This window comes from Rhinolophus ferrumequinum, chromosome 7 (assembly GCF_004115265.2).
Source record: "Rhinolophus ferrumequinum isolate MPI-CBG mRhiFer1 chromosome 7, mRhiFer1_v1.p, whole genome shotgun sequence".
NCBI lineage: Eukaryota > Metazoa > Chordata > Mammalia > Chiroptera > Rhinolophidae > Rhinolophus > Rhinolophus ferrumequinum.
The window spans coordinates 409289-427315 of NC_046290.1; the positions used below are offsets into that span (position 1 = coordinate 409289).

The 18027-nt window shown below is 59.6% G+C and overlaps 1 protein-coding gene across 1 annotated transcript in view; it reads right to left on the minus strand.

Moving 5' to 3' along the window:
• Positions 1 to 18027, minus strand: part of TPPP (tubulin polymerization promoting protein) — a 30003-nt gene that overhangs the window by 790 nt on the left and 11186 nt on the right. Inside the window, exons 2-3 of the mRNA XM_033109896.1 lie at positions 7151 to 7468; positions 116 to 269 (exon numbers count right to left, since the gene is read on the minus strand). Of these exons, the coding sequence (XP_032965787.1) occupies positions 116 to 269; positions 7151 to 7464 (468 nt within the window). The 5' untranslated portion in view covers positions 7465 to 7468. The remainder of the gene's footprint in view (positions 1 to 115; positions 270 to 7150; positions 7469 to 18027) is intronic.

Here is an 18027-nt window from a genome sequence, read left to right on the forward strand (position 1 = left end):
TGGGCCAGCCCGCACCCAGGTGACTAAAGGCTTCGTTTCGTCCTGTCTTTACGGCACTGCCACCCGTTCCCCAGAACTCACGTGTCATGCTCCCCAAGGGACCCTCCTCGCTCACCGTCACCCCTGAGATGATGGGCGCCTTGCCCTCGATGAGCCTGTGCACCTCTCGCACGGCCTCCTCGCTGCTCTTGTCCTTGAACCTCTTCTTGGACAGCTCCTCCAGTGCCTCCTTGAACTGTTCGAACGTGATGGTCCGGCAGCCCTTCCCTCTGCAGGGAGAGAGGACGAAGGGACACTAGCCACTCGCATGGCCACTCACTTCCATGCTGAAGAACCAACTGCTCTGAGCAGTCGCTGGGCTGTGACCTGGGCACCTGACCACATGGGTGAACCCTAGCCTCGCCCAGGGACCTGATGGGGCGCCCAGCCCTGCCCGGGGACCCCACCCGCCTCTCTCCCACACCAGAAAGCGAGTCTAACATTAAAATACAGAACACGCCCTCCTCTCCCTTCCCTCCCCCGGCTTCCTGCCCCCTGCCCTCCTCCCTCCCTTTCTCCTCCCTTTTCCCTCTCCCTACCCTCCCCCTTCCTCCTCCTCCTGCCCTCCCCTTCCCTGCCTGCAGTGTTTACACCCAACAGTCGGTTGCCTTTGGCAACAATAGCAAATATAAATTGTCTTGGAAAACAGCTTAAAGGAAGCATGTCCTTTATGAACAACTGGACATTGAAACGAAGCCGTTGTCTCGTTCTAAACGGGGTATATGTGTGGCCTCCAGTCAGGGAAGGACTTTCAGAAAAGTTACTGTGACAAGCTCAGTGGATCCAAACCACAAGGGAGACGCCTGGGTGCTGCCTGGGGCCAGGGAGTCTGTCAGGGTTACCACACGGCGAGGAGGGGCGCTCCCCAGGACACGGAGCCAGGAGGGGCGCCCCCCAGGACACGGAGCCGGCTGCATGAGCGAGTGGTGTGAGGAGCGGGGCCGCACAGCACTTCCTACAAACGCATCTGTGATGGGAGGAAAGCTCTGAACTGGCTCGTCACCTTTTATAATTTTAACTGGAAAACATTCTTGCCACTTTAATCGGGTCTTTCCCAGCTATTCCATTCAGTGTGTTTGAATGTTTTAAAATCAGAGATGGCGTGAAGGGCCCCCTGGTTCCCACCCAGGGTGGATAGCAGCCCAAACCACCCAAGTTCAAGACTCACATCTCAGCCCCGGGACGAGATGCAGGGACAGGCCCACAGTAACGACAGGACCCTCAGGATTTACAGCAAAGGCTACTGAGTGGAGAAAGGAGCATGTTTGTAACACACGGCGCTTGAAGACTGGACATCCGCATGTAAAGGGACGAGCTCCGATCTGCCTTGTGCCGTGTACAAGTTAACCCAGATGGATCAAAGTCCTAAATTTGTCATAAAGCCTAAAACTAAAACTTCTGGTAGAACATCTAAGAGAAAGTCTCTGTGACTTTGGGTTAGACAAAGATTTCTTAGAAATGACACCAGGAAACAGTCCATGAAAGAAAAAAAGATGAACTGGATTTCACCAAAATCTTAAACACCATTTTCTTCAAAAGACACTGTAATGAAAAGACAAGCCACAGACTGGGAGAAAATACTCACAAAACGCACATCTGATAAAGGACTGTATCTCAAATAGACAAAGAACTCTTAAAACTCAACAAGAAGAAGGAACCCAGTGTAAGAAATTGGGCAGAATCGCTGAGCCAGACCTGGTTCGAGACCTGTGGGGGGCAAAGCGGCCAGTCCCAGAGAGATGCCGCTCACCCCAGGGACGGCCCAAAAGCCCCGACGGAAGAAGACGACGTCCCCTGTGCACGGGGACGCGGGGCCAGCCGCAGACCTGGGGGGACGCAGCATGGCATCCACTCTGGAAGGCAGTTTGGCAGTTTCTTAAAGGTCACGACCCCACAACTCCCGGGTTTTCCCTTGAGAAATGAAAACTGGAGCTCACACGGAATCGCTGTTCACTCACAGTTCTCAGTCACCAAGACCCAGAAACGCCGGTGGTGAGCGGACAGACACGCTTTGGCACGTCCACAGCTCACACGGGGGTCCACCTGCACTAGGGACACGTGTGTCTGGAAACACGGGACATGCAAAGCATCGCCCCCACAGTCAGGAGAGCTGAGCGGAGGCCGCAGCCGACTTCACCCCAGGGAGGCCCCTCGGGAGGGGGACCAGGAGCATTCAGAGCCGTCTGTCCTGAGGGCGCTTCTCCCCACAAGGACCACAGGGCAGGGCCTGAGTGGCTGGTGGACACCGGGCTTCATCAGACTCCGTGTTTGGCAGTGGGTTCCGCCCCATGGAGCTCTCGGCCGTGAAACCTACCAACACGCTGAGGCCTGCAGTGCCAGGTTGGATGAGTCGGGATCCCATGCAGGGCCATTCCGGCCGCTGCCCTCAGCCTGGCTGCCTGGAGTGGTGTAAACATGGCCTCTTTTCTCCTCTGGACCCTGCGGGGTGGGTAACCTCCCGAGCCACAGGCCTGTTTGTTTGTCCTCGGCTGTCACAAGCACTCCTGTCTCTTGTCACGGCCTGCCTGGGATGGCACATGAATGCCAGGCCTGACGGCCAACCCTCTGGCCAGCCACTGGAGCACACGGCCGTCTCAGGGTGCCCCGGCACCAGGCGCCACCAGTGTGACTCACTCAGCCCAGGGGTGGGGGACGGCCAACGGGGGCTCCCGTCAGAGGCCACATTCAGATCTGGGTGGATGTACAGGCCCAGGGCCCTGGCTCGCCTACTCCACCTGGCCAGGCCGGTGTCCCCAAGTGTCCCCACTGTGACTGATGGGTGGGTCTCAGAACCTTCCCCAGGGGCTCAGTGCCCTGCTCCTGGGAGAGTCCTCAGCAAGTTCTAGAATGATAATGCCAGTCCCTTCCCGGGAGACACGATCACATTACATCGCTCTCGGCACACAGAGCGGGCCTGTTCTCGAGTCCACAGGACGGCGGTGTCCCCACACCGGCCTTGCTCAGACGGCAGCTGTTGTGCTGGAAAGCCAGCCCAGCAGCGATGGGGGCCCGTGACCTGGGGCTACGCTCTGCTTCCCAGGCCCTGCGTCCCCTGGGCCTGAAGGCCCAGCTCAGGGCAGGCAAGGGGCCAGGCTGGCTGCTCCTGAAAGACCAGGGCACCAGGGGCCAGCCCAGACCTGCAAGGACAGATGTGTGTGTCCAGTAACATGAAGGCTCCCAGGCTCTGGCCAGTGTCCCAAGATGGAGCACGGGACCCCCCCCAGTCCCTCCTGAAAGGCACAGCCAGATTCCCGGGGCAGGGGGGTCAGAGAAAGTAGTGGCTCTCCCAGGCTTCCCCAGATGACCTGTTCAGACAGCAGCCTGGCTGGGCAGGAAGCGAGGGGTTGAGGGGGGCATCGGAGGTACTGCCAAGGGTCAGAGAGAGGGAGCCTCTGGGATACACCCATCAGCTCTGGGCCAGTGGGGGAACAGGCTCCTGGGGGACCTGTGCCTGTTGGGGACGTGACACCTGGGGGCACCTGATGTGCTTGGGGAGGGTGCAGCTGCTCTGATCGGCCTCTCCTGGAGACAGCGCCCCGAGCCCCCTCCAGTGACTGGCCCCCGAGCCCCCCCAACTGGGCCCCAGCAGGTGCAGAGCCCGGGGTGCAGACCCAGCCCCCGCCCATGGACAGCAGGGTGCTCAGATCTCCGGTGGGGCAGGCAAGGTGCCAACCTGCCTGAAGGGGCAGCTGTGCCCCTCACATTCAGTTACACTCCCCTAATTAGAAAAAAACGTTCTCCTAACTGTGTCTGTGCCTGGGGTGGCCTGGACATGGGGTTGGGGGTGCCGGGGCTGGACTTAACCCTGGGAGGGGCAGGGTCCTAGAGGCTCAGGGCCGAAGCCACTGGACACCCTGCACTGCCTGGGTGGCCACAAGAGGGCCCCACAGAGGATTCGCCAACAGCCACCCTGACGCTGAGACCCTAACACCTAAACTGAAAGCAGAGCTGGGGGCACCCTCCCTCCAGGGCCCTCACCACCAGCTGGAGGGAGGTGTTCGGGCAGGAAAGGCCCAGCGTGGAGCTGCTGGACGCCCTTCACTCTAGGAGTGTGGCCCATTCACCCCCAGGCCCAGGAGCAGGGAGGGAGCCCCTGGGCACTGAGCAGGCACTGCCACCAGCCCTGTCAGGTCACTGTCATCGGTGGTATTTCTTGGACATCATACCACACGCAGAGCTCCCTGCCCACTCCAGCAGCCCACACCCCACAGCGGTGCTCTTGGGGGGGCTCGCGGTCCGACAGCTTCCTGGGCTCACATTGCTCAGGTCCGTTACCCCAGAGCCGAGGGGTCCCTGCCTCAGACAACTCTCACGTGTCCTGGCTATGGCTGTGGCGTGTGTGGCAAGAACAGAGCAGCTTTCCAGGTCGCCCGCTTCCTCCTAACCTGGGACCAGACGCTGGACTCGGGCCAGTTGTGTCACCATCAGTCATAGGAAACAGGCCACTGCCATGTGAACACACAGCACCCAGAAGACAGTTGGGAGGTGGCAGAGGCTGCAGCAGACACCTGTCCTCCTCTGCCCCTTGCTCCCCGGCCTCTGCCCCTGCAGGCCGGGGACCCCAGTGTCTGACCCGCACATGCAGGCACAGGCAGGCAGGACGGAAGTGGACGTTGCCATCCACAGCCCCCAAGTGGCACTGTCAGGTTGACACTCCTGCTTGTGCATGTAAAATCCTGATTAATATTTCAGACTGACCATCGTCTGTCCTTTGGGGCGGGGAGGCTGCCTGAGTCTTTGTCTAGGTAACAATAGTCTTCCGTCCAGACCTGCTGTAAAGCTGCAAGAAATCTGTTTAAAATGTAACGCATAGTAACATGAAAACAGACAGGCGCTACCATGGTGACAGGATGTAAACAAAGGCTGCAGATACCCCAGCTGGCGCCCTGGCAACCTCCCCCAAACAGGAAGGGCCAGCTTTTCTCCACCAAATGGGCGACTATGAGGTCCCACACCCATCTTGCAGGACCCCACGACCCTGCCTGGGGACTGTCCCCCCACGACCTCTCCCAGGCACTGTCCCCCCATCGCCACTGTCTGCCTCTTCCATCCCAGGGATAAGGCATGAGTCCCCCCACCATACCCTGCGTGATGCCCAGCAAGCCACCCAGGCATGGGGACCCCACCTCCCTTCTAGGGGTCTCTGTGGCTGCCACTCTGTGACCTTGACTGTGGTGACCAGGACCCTCACTGGGCTGGGGCCACAGCTGCCCATTCTCCTATTCCACGGCCCCCTGCAGTGAACTGAGGCAGAGACAGCCCTGGCGTCTGCAATGGGGAGCCCGCTGTGCCCAGCAGCCAGGGACCAGGCCTCAGGCACGAAGTGTCCGAGCAGCTCACATCCTGCCTCCCAGGACAGGCAGTGGGAGCAGGTGGGCTCCTTCCAGTTCCCATTCATGCTGTGACCCCGCGCCCCACGTGGGCACCTGCTTCCTGCACACGGGCCTCTGGCCTCTCCAGTGCACTCGTCCTCTGAATAAGCCACCTCCCCTCCTGCAAGGATGTGCAGAGCCTGTGTGGGCCTGCGTGTGTGCATGCGTGTACTGTGGGCTTGTGCACACATGAATATATGCATGTCTGTACATGTGTGGGGGCTGTGAGCTCGTGTGTGCACACGTGTGCAATGGCTACATGCAGCAGCTTGAGGGCAACTTACTGCAGAGGAATTGAGAGCGAGGGAAGGAAGAGTAGCCACCACCCTGACACAGCAAGTCTGGACCAGTGCCGTGGGCGTGGGAACCTGTGGCACTCATCTCGCCTCCCTCCCAGCCCTTCTGGAACATTCCCCAACAGAAACAGCTCTTGGGGTTCCTTTGCTTCTGCATCTGTCCCCTCTGTCTTTCCTGAACACATTGAGTTTACGCAGGCCAACTCTACGGACCTGCAGGACCTGCCCAGGGACTGAGGGAGGGACCATGCTGAGCCCCGCGAGCCCTGCCCCCCACTGCACCTCTTCCCCCCCCCACGCCTGAATCCTCCTCTAACCCTGGGCCTTCAGACGGCACAGGCTCACTGGAAATGGGGAGCTCCAGGATCCCACGTCCCCCTGTTGTGTCACTGGGGCTCTGTCCAACTGGAGTAAATCTTACTGCTTCCCACTGTTCAGGTGAGGCTGGAAAGGTGGGGTCCCCTCCACCTAACGAGTGCCTGTCTCCCGTGCTCCATCACTTTCGGCGCCACCTCCACCCTGCCCCAGCCAGGCCACCCGCCTCACGGGAACGAGCTAACCCCAGGATAGCCGGCCTGTGGCTCTGCAGGGACCGGCAGTCCCCTCAGCCTCAGGTGGCTGTCACCTAGGGTGTTGGGGAGACCTCACCTCAGCATTTCCACACACAGTGGTGACATGAAGTCACAGCGTCTGGGGAAGCAACTTAAGAGAGTATTCACGACCTCTGTGCTCAGCGCAGGACGGGTGGAGCAGCCAGGCCACTAAGCGGAGGGCACGGGGGACCTGAGACGGAACATGGTGGGGCTAGAGACTGCGATGGACACGGGCCAAACTACGCGGGAATGACGCCATTGTCCAGCAACAGGCATGACCTGGACAGAGGGCTGGACAGCGGTGGCCCTGGGGGACGCTGTCAGTTTTCTCAGGTGTAGTCCCGGGCTGTGGACGGCAGGAGAAGGTCCTGGCACTTAGATGCCCAGCAGAACCCTGCCTGCACGAGCTCCCAACGTCTAGGAGAAAGGATGTGTGCAGCGAGGTGGACACCACACACACGCCTGCACGCACAGAGGAAGCAGGGGCGCGCTGCTCAGACTCCGTGCTCACTGTCGTGTTGGCCACACTCTGCCTCATGTGTGGTCATTTCCCCAAGTGGAGGGGACCCCACGGAGGGGCTGGCTGGCAGGGCCGGGTGAGACCCCCTGGCACCCCCAACAGGCTTCACAGCTCAGCACGGCGGCCACCTCTCAGACTCGGCCACCTGAGACCCCCAAGCCCCGTGGGGCCGGGCCCCCGACACGGGGCGTTCTGGCTCCAATCCCTGGGCACCTGACTCTGGAAGGATCTGGAAGCATCACACCTCCTTGCAGCCCTAAGCACAAACCCCAGCCGCCCAGACGCGCGTCCGGCCCACTGTGGGGACGCCAGCGAGCCCAGTGCACTTACTTGATTTTGCTGAAGACGATGTCCACGTCGGTGACAGTCACATTCTTCCCGTCGATCACCTGGCAGTCCTTGCACAGCTTCGACCAGTTCTTCCCGTGCAGCTCCTTGCCCGTGGCTCTGGTGTCCCCGTGCACCGCAAACCGCCGGAAGGCCTCCTCCAGGGCGCTGAGCTCGGGGGCCGCGGCCGCCCCCTCGGGGGTACCTTCTGACTCCAAGGACAGCCTCTTAGCCGCCTTGTCCTTCGCGGGATCCCCCGGGGACTTTGGGGGTGTCTTGTTGGCAGCCTTGGCGGGCTTGGCCTTGCTGTCGGCCATGTTCCTGGGGAGGAAGGATGGCAGAGGGTTATTCTGATTCTGGGGGCCGCTGCCCACTCACAGGACACGGCAGGGACCTGGGGACCCGCGGAGCCAAGCCTTGGGCAGAGGGGCCAGAACCCTGTCCAGGTGGCCACAGCTGGATGCCACTAGGCAAGACACTGCCCTTCGAGTACCAGCGCCCTGCCAGCCATTGCTGGGTCACCCCTCCCCAAACAGGCAAAGCCATCAGCAATGGCAGGACGTGGGGGTGCCCCCAGCCCAGCCTCCTCTGTCACCCCCACGCTCCCCCTCCTCTGGGGACTCCCAGAACAATACCCTTCCCAGGGCCATGCAGTACTGCCATCCTTGGGGAGGGGGTGCAGAATCCATCCTGCCGCCCCCGCCTCGGGGCTGAGACTGCTGTCCTCGTGCAGGTGGGGAGAGGGAACCCGGCGTCTGCCAGGGACACTGAGGGCTGAGCAGGGGCTGCGTCGGATCCCCAAACCCAGCTGGGTCCCCGTGGGGCTGAGGACAGGAGCCTGTGCAGGCTTTGGGAGCACAGGGTTAAGCTCCGCTGCCTCCACTGGTGGCCGGGGCCAGGGGGTGGGGGGGGACCCCAATTGCCCAACCCAGGCAAAGCTCCAGAGGAACACCCGCCAGGAAGAACGGACGGGCTCAATGAGAGGAGCGAACTCGGTCGGGGCCACCAAGCGAGCTGGCTCAGGACCCTGCCGCTCATTGAAAATCCCCTTCAAATCTCCTTTGTCAACACCAGTTAGGACAGCGGCAGAGGCGGGGAGGGGTCCTGGTGGCCCTGCTGAACTCAAGACCCTACAAGCTGCCAGCAGCCGGACTCACATGCCCACGACCACCAGGTGAACGTTCTCGGGGGCCTCACGGGCGCCGTCCCACCCCGTCCCCCTCTGTGATGGCACAAAAAGTAGACCTGCTGTTGGGAGAAATCCCGGACGCGGGGACGGGGCCATGGGCGCCTGCAGGGGACAGGGGACGGGGCCGTGGGCGCCTGCAGGGCACAGGGGATGCTATCTCTGCACAGACTCCAGTGCCAAGGAGAGTCGGGTGTCAGTGGATGGCTTCCCGGCTTATCGCTGACACCATTTCTTTGAAACAGGAGCTTCTCACCTGCAGCTGAGGGCAGCTGAGTGCTCACCAAGTGCTCACCATGGCACTTCTGCAGCTCAAGGCCCAGGAAGGAAAGCCGCTCGGAAAGTTCTAGAAGCTGAGTCGGCTTGTGAGAATGTGGGACACACGTGTGTGTGTGTGTGTAAGAAGCCTCTTAGGATGCCTCAAATTCAGTGCACCTTCTATGGTCCAGGCCACGTCATATGGGAGAAGAAAACACACCAAATTGACCCTGGGGAGAGCTGTCTCTGGGTGTCGGAATTACGGGTCACTTCTCCTTGTGCTTTTCTGCATTTTGCAGATTTCCTCCAGGCGCCATTTCATAGCGAGGGCCTGGGTGGAACCGGCCTGCTCAGTGTCCCCGAGTCAGCACTCCAGGAGCCAACAGCAAGCCCCCCGGTGTGTGGCGGGTCGAGCACCCCACCAAGGTCAGAGGACACGGACCCCTGTGAAGTGCTCTGGACACGTGCTGACAGACACATAGGGCAGGCTCTCTGGGAAGCTGAGCCCCCAGGGACCTGAGAATGAAGGACACAGGGCACAGATGAGGGCTCAGGCACAGTGCACCCCTCAGCCGCCAGCTCGGCTCCCTGGTGGCTACACCTGCAGTCACTGAAAGTGAGGACTGAACACGACGTCACAAGTTCTGTTTTCTTGAGGTTTACCTGGAAAAGGCAATAACCACAGAAACAAACACGGGACAGGTGCACGAGGGGAAACGGAGGCAGATAGGCGCAGCACTGATTTGCTACCAAGAGTAGGGGAAGTGTGAGTGGGGATGAGTCACACGAAGGCTCTGGCATGTGCCACCGATGCCGCCCTGAACCCCACTGCACAGTTGGGGTTCCTCCCAGCCCATAAGTCCCCACAATGGTAAGCAGGTGGGAAAGGAAAGAGGAGTCAGCCAGGCTGGCACCAGGAGACAAGGACGGCGCTTTAAATGTTCTGAGAAAACCCTACCAACTGGGGACTTCTGCACCCACACCGCTGTCCCCAGGGGTGGGGGCTGAGACTGGCTGCAGACAGACAAGCTTGGTGGCTCTGCCACACTCACCAACAGGTATTGGTGACTGTCAGTGTGGCAGGAATCCACGGGGACCCGGGGAGGGCACCCGGGGGAAAGCGCACCGAGGCGCCACGGAGCCCACGAGGCCGGTGCCGGAGGGCTTCACGCACAGTCCCTTCAAACTGAGCCTGGGGTCAACTGGCCCGGGCCTTTCCCTACAAAGCAGGTGGCAGCAGCGACATTGGACGTCTCCTCCTGAAGCTGTCAATGCCATTTCGGGGCCGTTACTGGGGGTGTTGGTGGGTTTTCATTAGGGATCAGCTTGGAGTCCGTTCTCTGAGACGGTGGAGGCCACGGTGGGCAGAAGGGACGGGGGCCACGACTGTCCTCCCTGACCACTCTGTCTGGCCGGGCTCCTGACCTCACCATGGCAGAGGTGACGCAGCCACAAGACCCTGTCTGGGTTCCCCTGTTTCACTATGAACATGCTTCACGTTAATAAAACGTGCGGAGACCATCTTGAACAAACGTGACGGAAGGAGTGAGACCCCACCAGCCAGGAGGGGAAGCGTTTGCTCTGCGGAAAGCGGGACTCGAGCAGGCAGGTGACAGCAGGACAGGAGCCAGAGCCACAAGGGACAGGGGCTGTGGCTTCCAGGCTGTTCTTCCGTGTTTGAATTGCTCTAATAAACCCATGTGCTACTTCCACAATAATGTGATAACAATGAATTTCATTTAAAAAGAAACCAAGATCTCCTGCAGGGGTGTCCAAACTGCGGCCCGCGGGCCAACTGCAGCCCGCAATCCATTTTTTATTGGCCTGCAGCAAATTCCAAAAATATATTTAGTTTACTTAAATAAACCAGGTGAGGCAATACGTACTTCACCTCGAGTGAGTGGCCCGGCTGTTTGTGTATTTTACCGGATATGGCCCTTGGTGAAAAAGGTTGAAAAAAGTTTGGACACCCCTGGTCTACTGGAATAGAGGTGTCCAGACAGACCCTGCCGTGCCGATGACAGGCTCACGAGAGGTCCCTCCCAGCACGGGCCTCCAGCCCCCCACAGCCTGGCTTCTCTCCCCCCATGGAGGCTGCGGCTCCCCTGTTTTCCTGCCCCCATTGCTGCTGGGGGTGCAGTGAGTCTGAACCCTGGGTGGCCTCCCAGGCCCCTTCCCACCTGTGCCACCCATGTTCCACCATGATGAAAAATAAACTCATTTAGAGGAAGAAGGTGCCAGGAAGTCAAATACCAACCCACCAAATGCAGCATTAAACAGAGGACCTCTGGGGTGTGGACCGTACTGCATCCCCAGGTGTGTGCCCTGCACCCCCGGGTATGTGCCCTGCATCCAGGTGTGTGCCCTGCACCCCCGGGTACGTGCCCTGCACCCAGGTGTGTGCCCTGCATCCGGGTATGTCCCCTGAACCCCCAGGTGTGTGCTCTGAACTCCCAGGTATGTGCCTTGCATCCAGGTGTGTGCCCGAGAGCCAACCCCGCCCTGGCCAAGATGTCCCTTACAGGGCACAGGTCAGCCTATGGTAGGAGTGGAAGCCTACCAGGTATGACCAGGTGTCACGGAGCCTGGGTGCACAGGAGGCTCTGTCCTTGCTCCCTCAGTGTGAGGATTTTCAACAGCTCGGGAAAGCACCAGTGAGTCAAGTTCTGACTTATTTCATGGTTGCCCCAGGCCCCCCAGCTCCCTGTGAAACCCAGTTTCTCTCCTGGCCCTCTCCAGTCTGCTTCTGTGGAGAGAGCCCAGACCCTTTGGGATGTTTGGAGGGTGGAAGAGGAGAGCACAGAGGGGCAGGGAGGCCACAGGAGGCTGAGGGACACACCTGTGAAATGCAGATGGGGAGCTGGGACATGCCTTCCCAGACAAGAGCTGGGCTCCCTTGGGATCCCTCTTCTGCTGGCCTCAGGGACCCCGGGCAGGAGGAGGACAGCTGTGCCCCTCCCTGTCCCTGGGCCTCTGACTGAGCAGCCCACCATAGGCCCGTTCCTTGTGGGACCCCAGCAGTGAGCCCCTTAGCAGCTCAGGGCAGGGCGAGGGGCGGGCAGGTGAGCTGGGGGAGCCAGCACGTCCAGTCCTGTGTGAGCCATCAGCTCGGCCAGGTCCCACTTGAGGCAGGGCAGGAGCTGTCCTAGAGCTCAGGAGGGGACTGACACAGAACTCACACTGGGCATGGGGACAGACTGTTACTGGAGTTGCATTTTCAAAGAAGGGCTGGAGAGGGCAAGGCAGCCTGAAGGTGGAATTACAGATCACAGTTGCTGAAGGTGTGTGTGGGGTGCTTGGTGCCCAGAGGGCTGTCACCCCGAAATAGTCAAACAAAAGCCCCAGGCCTGGTGACCCCATCAAGACCTGGGGACACCTGTCCACCAGGCTCTACAGACTGTCCCACTGCTGAGGCCAGGCTGTCTCAGACCCCACGTTATCACTCTGGCCCACCGCCCCCTCACGGGCTATAGATACTGCAAATATGGACAGTGACAAGGTCCCTATTTACAGAACAATGTTCCCTGAAATCCTGCTTAAGACTTGACTACCTGAAGCGAAACCTATAGAAAAAACAGCACAGGACAGACCCTACCTAACATTTGACAGTCACAGTAGCCACATGACATCAGCACACAGCACCCCAACCAAGAGGACTGAAAATTTGTGTAGTGACATGTCTGCAACAGTGCCAGGTGTGTCTGCAAACAGTTCCAGGTGTGTCTGCAAACAGGACCAGGTGTGTCTGAGAGCAGGCCAGGTGTATCTGTGAGCAGGCCAGGTGTATCTGTGAGCAGGCCAGGTATATGTCTGAGCAGGCCAGGTGTCTGTGAGCAGAACCAAGTGTGTCTGAGAGCAGACCAGGTATATGTCTGAGAGCAGACCAGGTGTATCTGTGAGCAGGCCAGGTGTATGAGCAGGCCAGGTGTCTGTGAGCAGACCAGGTATATGTCTGAGCAGAACAGGTATGTCTGTGAGCAGGCCAGGTGTATGTCTGAGCAGACCAGGTGTATCTGAGAGCAGGCCAAGTGTGTCTGAGAGCAGGCCAGGTATATCTGAGGGTAGACCAGGTGTGTCTGAGAGCAGGCCAGGTGTGTCTGAGAGCAGACCAAGTGTATGTCTGAGCAGACCAGATGTGTCTGAGAGCAGGCCAGGTATGTCTGAGAGCAGGCCAGGTGTATCTGAGAGCAGGCCAGGTATGTCTGAGAGCAGGCCAGGTGTATGTCTGAGCAGACCAGGTGTATCTGAGAGCAGGCCAGGTGTATCTGAGAGCAGGCCAGGTGTGTCTGAGAGCAGACCAGGTGTATGTCTGAGCAGACCAGGTGTGTCTGAGAGCAGGCCAGGTATGTCTGTGAGCAGGCCAGGTATATCTGAGGGTAGACCAGGTGTGTCTGAGAGCAGGCCAGGTGTGTCTGAGAGCAGACCAGGTATATGTCTGAGAGCAGACCAGGTGTATCTGTGAGCAGGCCAGGTGTATCTGAGGGTAGACCAGGTGTGTCTGAGAGCAGGCCAGGTGTGTCTGAGAGCAGACCAGGTATATGTCTGAGCAGACCAGGTGTATCTGAGAGCAGGCCAAGTGTGTCTGAGAGCAGGCCAGGTATATCTGAGGGTAGACCAGGTGTGTCTGAGAGCAGGCCAGGTGTGTCTGAGAGCAGACCAGGTATATGTCTGAGAGCAGACCAGGTGTATCTGTGAGCAGGCCAGGTGTATCTGAGGGTAGACCAGGTGTGTCTGAGAGCAGGCCAGGTGTGTCTGAGAGCAGACCAAGTGTATGTCTGAGCAGACCAGATGTGTCTGAGAGCAGGCCAGGTATGTCTGAGAGCAGGCCAGGTGTATCTGAGAGCAGGCCAGGTGTGTCTGAGAGCAGACCAGGTGTATGTCTGAGCAGACCAGGTGTATCTGAGAGCAGGCCAGGTGTATCTGAGAGCAGGCCAGGTATGTCTGTGAGCAGGCCAGGTGTATGTCTGAGCAGACCAGGTGTATCTGAGAGCAGGCCAAGTGTGTCTGAGAGCAGGCCACGTATATCTGAGGGTAGACCAGGTGTGTCTGAGAGCAGGCCAGGTGTGTCTGAGAGCAGACCAGGTATATGTCTGAGAGCAGACCAGGTGTATCTGTGAGCAGGCCAGGTGTATGAGCAGGCCAGGTGTCTGTGAGCAGACCAGGTATATGTCTGAGCAGAACAGGTATGTCTGTGAGCAGGCCAGGTATATCTGAGAGCAGACCAGGTGTGTCTGAGAGCAGGCCAGGTTTATCTGAGGGTAGACCAGGTGTATCTGTGAGCAGGCCAGGTATATGTCTGAGCAGGCCAGGTGTCTGTGAGCAGAACCAAGTGTGTCTGAGAGCAGATCAGGTAAGGCTGAGAGCAGGCCAGGTGTATGTCTGAGCAGACCAGATGTATCTGAGAGCAGGCCAGGTGTATCTGAGAGCAGGCCAGGTGTGTCTGAGAGCAGACCAGGTGTATGTCTGAGCAGACCAGGTGTGTCTGAGAGCAGGCCAGGTATGTCTGTGAGCAGGCCAGGTGTATGTCTGAGCAGACCAGGTGTATCTGAGAGCAGGCCAAGTGTGTCTGAGAGCAGGCCAGGTATATCTGAGGGTAGACCAGGTGTGTCTGAGAGCAGGCCAGGTGTGTCTGAGAGCAGACCAAGTGTATGTCTGAGCAGACCAGATGTGTCTGAGAGCAGGCCAGGTATGTCTGAGAGCAGGCCAGGTGTATCTGAGAGCAGGCCAGGTATGTCTGAGAGCAGGCCAGGTGTATGTCTGAGCAGAACAGGTGTATCTGAGAGCAGGCCAGGTGTGTCTGAGAGCAGACCAGGTGTATGTCTGAGCAGACCAGGTGTATCTGAGGGTAGACCAGGTGTGTCTGAGAGCAGGCCAGGTGTGTCTGAGAGCAGACCAAGTGTATGTCTGAGCAGACCAGATGTGTCTGAGAGCAGGCCAGGTATGTCTGAGAGCAGGCCAGGTGTATCTGAGAGCAGGCCAGGTGTGTCTGAGAGCAGACCAGGTGTATGTCTGAGCAGACCAGGTGTGTCTGAGAGCAGGCCAGGTATGTCTGTGAGCAGGCCAGGTGTATGTCTGAGCAGACCAGGTGTATCTGAGAGCAGGCCAAGTGTGTCTGAGAGCAGGCCAGGTATATCTGAGGGTAGACCAGGTGTGTCTGAGAGCAGGCCAGGTGTGTCTGAGAGCAGACCAAGTGTATGTCTGAGCAGACCAGATATGTCTGAGAGCAGGCCAGGTATGTCTGAGATCAGGCCAGGTGTATCTGAGAGCAGGCCAGGTATGTCTGAGAGCAGGCCAGGTGTATGTCTGAGCAGACCAGGTGTATCTGAGAGCAGGCCAGGTGTATCTGAGAGCAGGCCAGGTGTGTCTGAGAGCAGACCAGGTGTATGTCTGAGCAGACCAGGTGTATCTGAGGGTAGACCAGGTGTGTCTGAGAGCAGGCCAGGTGTGTCTGAGAGCAGACCAAGTGTATGTCTGAGCAGACCAGATGTGTCTGAGAGCAGGCCAGGTATGTCTGAGAGCAGGCCAGGTGTATCTGAGAGCAGGCCAGGTATGTCTGTGAGCAGGCCAGGTGTATGTCTGAGCAGACCAGGTGTATCTGAGAGCAGGCCAAGTGTGTCTGAGAGCAGGCCAGGTATATCTGAGGGTAGACCAGGTGTGTCTGAGAGCAGGCCAGGTGTGTCTGAGAGCAGACCAAGTGTATGTCTGAGCAGACCAGATGTGTCTGAGAGCAGGCCAGGTATGTCTGAGAGCAGGCCAGGTGTATCTGAGAGCAGACCAGGTGTATCTGAGAGCAGGCCAGGTGTATGTCTGAGCAGACCAGGTGTATCTGAGAGCAGGCCAGGTGTCTGGCAGTGGGTCCGGGTATGATTGTAAAGATGGCAGCAATGGCAGCTGGGCGATCTCCTGGTCCCCCTTCCTGCACAGGGCATGGGCGTGCCTTGGATGTGAAGATGGGTGTGCCTGCTTTCTCAGGTATGAATCAATTCCACTGCTGGGCTCCCCAAGCTCACGCTCAGCACTTCATTCCCGATGCCCCACCAGCTCCTTTGTCCTGTCCCCAAGCTACACCCCAAGTCCCCACCTGCAGGGCTCCTGTGACCCGACCAGGCCAGTCAGACTGACCGTCTTGCCCTTTGTAACCAGGTGCCCTCCGGCCCCTCTCGGCCTCCGGCCCTCTCCTACCTCCCCCATATCTTTTGGGGGCATTGCCTGTGTCACGCTGGGCAACACCAACACACTGTCCTCCTCAGGTGGGCACTGGGTGCAACCAAATGGGCGAGCTGGCGGGAGCGAGGGCCTGTGGACAGCTGTGCTAACCCCAGGGCGGGCAGCAAGAGACGGCATGCAGAGTGGGGCAAGGTGGGGGCCAGCAGGACCTGCCAAGGGGACCCAGAGCTCACACGCCCTCCTGGGGGCTGTGTGAGACCCTCCTGCCTGCCGGCCCTTCTCCTTGGGGCCCCCTGACAGAGCAGCAGTACAGTCGGGCTCCCAGGGACCCCCCCCGCCCTGAAACCAGGTGCTTCCTCTACTGCGTTGCCTGCCCTGGGCCCAGCTGGCCCTCCTGGGAGGACCCACAACCTTAGGCCCCACGGCCCAGGGCTCCATCCACCTCCGGAAAGTCAGTCCCCATCCTGGAGGGGCACAGCCCTGCCCCCCACACCCCTAAGCGACCCCGGCACAGGACATGTGGTGGATGGAGTGAGTGATGACAGCCCTGCTCCACAGAGAGACATTCTGCAACCAGGGCCACCTGGATCCCACCAGGAGGCAGACACTCTTGCCAAACAACCAGTTGGGGGCGTCTCACTCGGTGACAGGGCACACAGTCTTAACCTGGGAACCTTCTGGTCACTAAGGTTATGCAGAAGAAGCCTTGCTGGAGAAGTCCCTGTTTAGCAGCGTGGGGCCTGCCACATTCCGACACCTGCAGCCTGGTGGAACTTCGAGCTTCCCTGCGGCCACAGTTGTGACTACAGTCTCGGCTTGGGGACCTGTCAGTAACCTCTTTCTCCAAAGGTGCAGTGCCAGCCCCTTCAATGGGCTGCAGTCCCCAGGATGTGTGTAGCAAGCTGGCCTGGCAAACAGGCAGCGGGCCCCGCTGTGCTATGTGGGAACGAGGTGTCTCCTGGGCTTGTGACAGGTGCTGCCACAGGCCTGCAGGTGGGAAAGGGCTCTTGGGACAGTGGGCGTCAGAAGGAAGCCGTTGGCTTCCCCGGAGAGGCCTGAGCGTCTCTGGTCCTCCCCACGCTCAGCAGATGCCACCAGCATCTCTGCCCCAAGCGGCAGGGGCACAATCGACACCAGGGACAGAGGCCAGAGTCACGGGATGGTCGCTGGGCCCCCAGATGTGACCCCGAGGCCCAGGGACCGTGGGAGAAACCTCGTGGGCCCTGGAAATGCAGCTGTTCCTGAGGGGCCGATAAACTGCTCCTGCTCAGACCACTTGCAGGGGGGAAGGGCAGCGAGGGGGCAGCTCTGGGGATGAGAGCTGAATAAAGGGCACCTGTGTGGAGGCTCTCGGTACAGGAAGCACCTCCAGACTGTGCCGGACTCTCACAGGCAACCTGGGGGCTCCGAGGAAAGTGGGCAGGAGAGGAAGAAGCAGGGAGAGGAGCCGTGTGCCTGCCGCCCAGCCTCCAAGGCATGCGGGTCCATTAGGGTCAGGTCCGAGGACACAGACCGGGAGGCACAGGGGTTGGGAAATAATGGCAACAGCCCCAGAGAGATGCCAACCACAACTGCCCCGGAGGCACCCAAGGGTCAGCTGGTCCAGGGGGAGCCTTCTGCTGCTGAGGCTATCTGTCCACCTGCACAGGCCCTGCCACCCACCCTGTCACGGCCAAGGCATTCGGGTGTGTGCGTGAGAACCTCAGCGAAGGTCAGGGTGGGACAGCAAATTCCAAAGGCCCAGCGGCCTGAAGCCGAGAGGGGTTGGAGAACGCTTGGCGCATCCCCCTCCCCACTTCCGTCCCACCACCGCCCATCCAGGTCTCCGGCCGGTATCGGGCTTTGGGAGTTTGGGTCCTGTCCCCGGCATGGGCAGAGCCCACGCCCCCCACAAACAAAGGCCATCACAAGTCGAGGACCCCCCCCCCGGCCAGCCTGGCACAGCACCCGCCCCCCATGTTCAGCTCTTTATCTGAGTCCATTTGAGTACAACACGGCTCTTTGGCAATTGTTCACATCTGTAATCATAACCCCCACCCCCACCCCGGGCTGCCTGGACACTTGATGTGAATGACACTCGTGTCAGCCGAGGGCCGTCCCAGGCAGTGGGAGCTTCCAGATCCAGACAAAGCGTCCTTTTCTGAGTCCATAGCCTCCTGCCAAGCATGCAGGGACAGTCTCTGTACCCTCAGGCGAGCGTGGGACACAGCCTGCCACCCCCCAGCACCCACCTTCACAGTCCTGTTGTTGAGAAGCCCCAACCCATTGA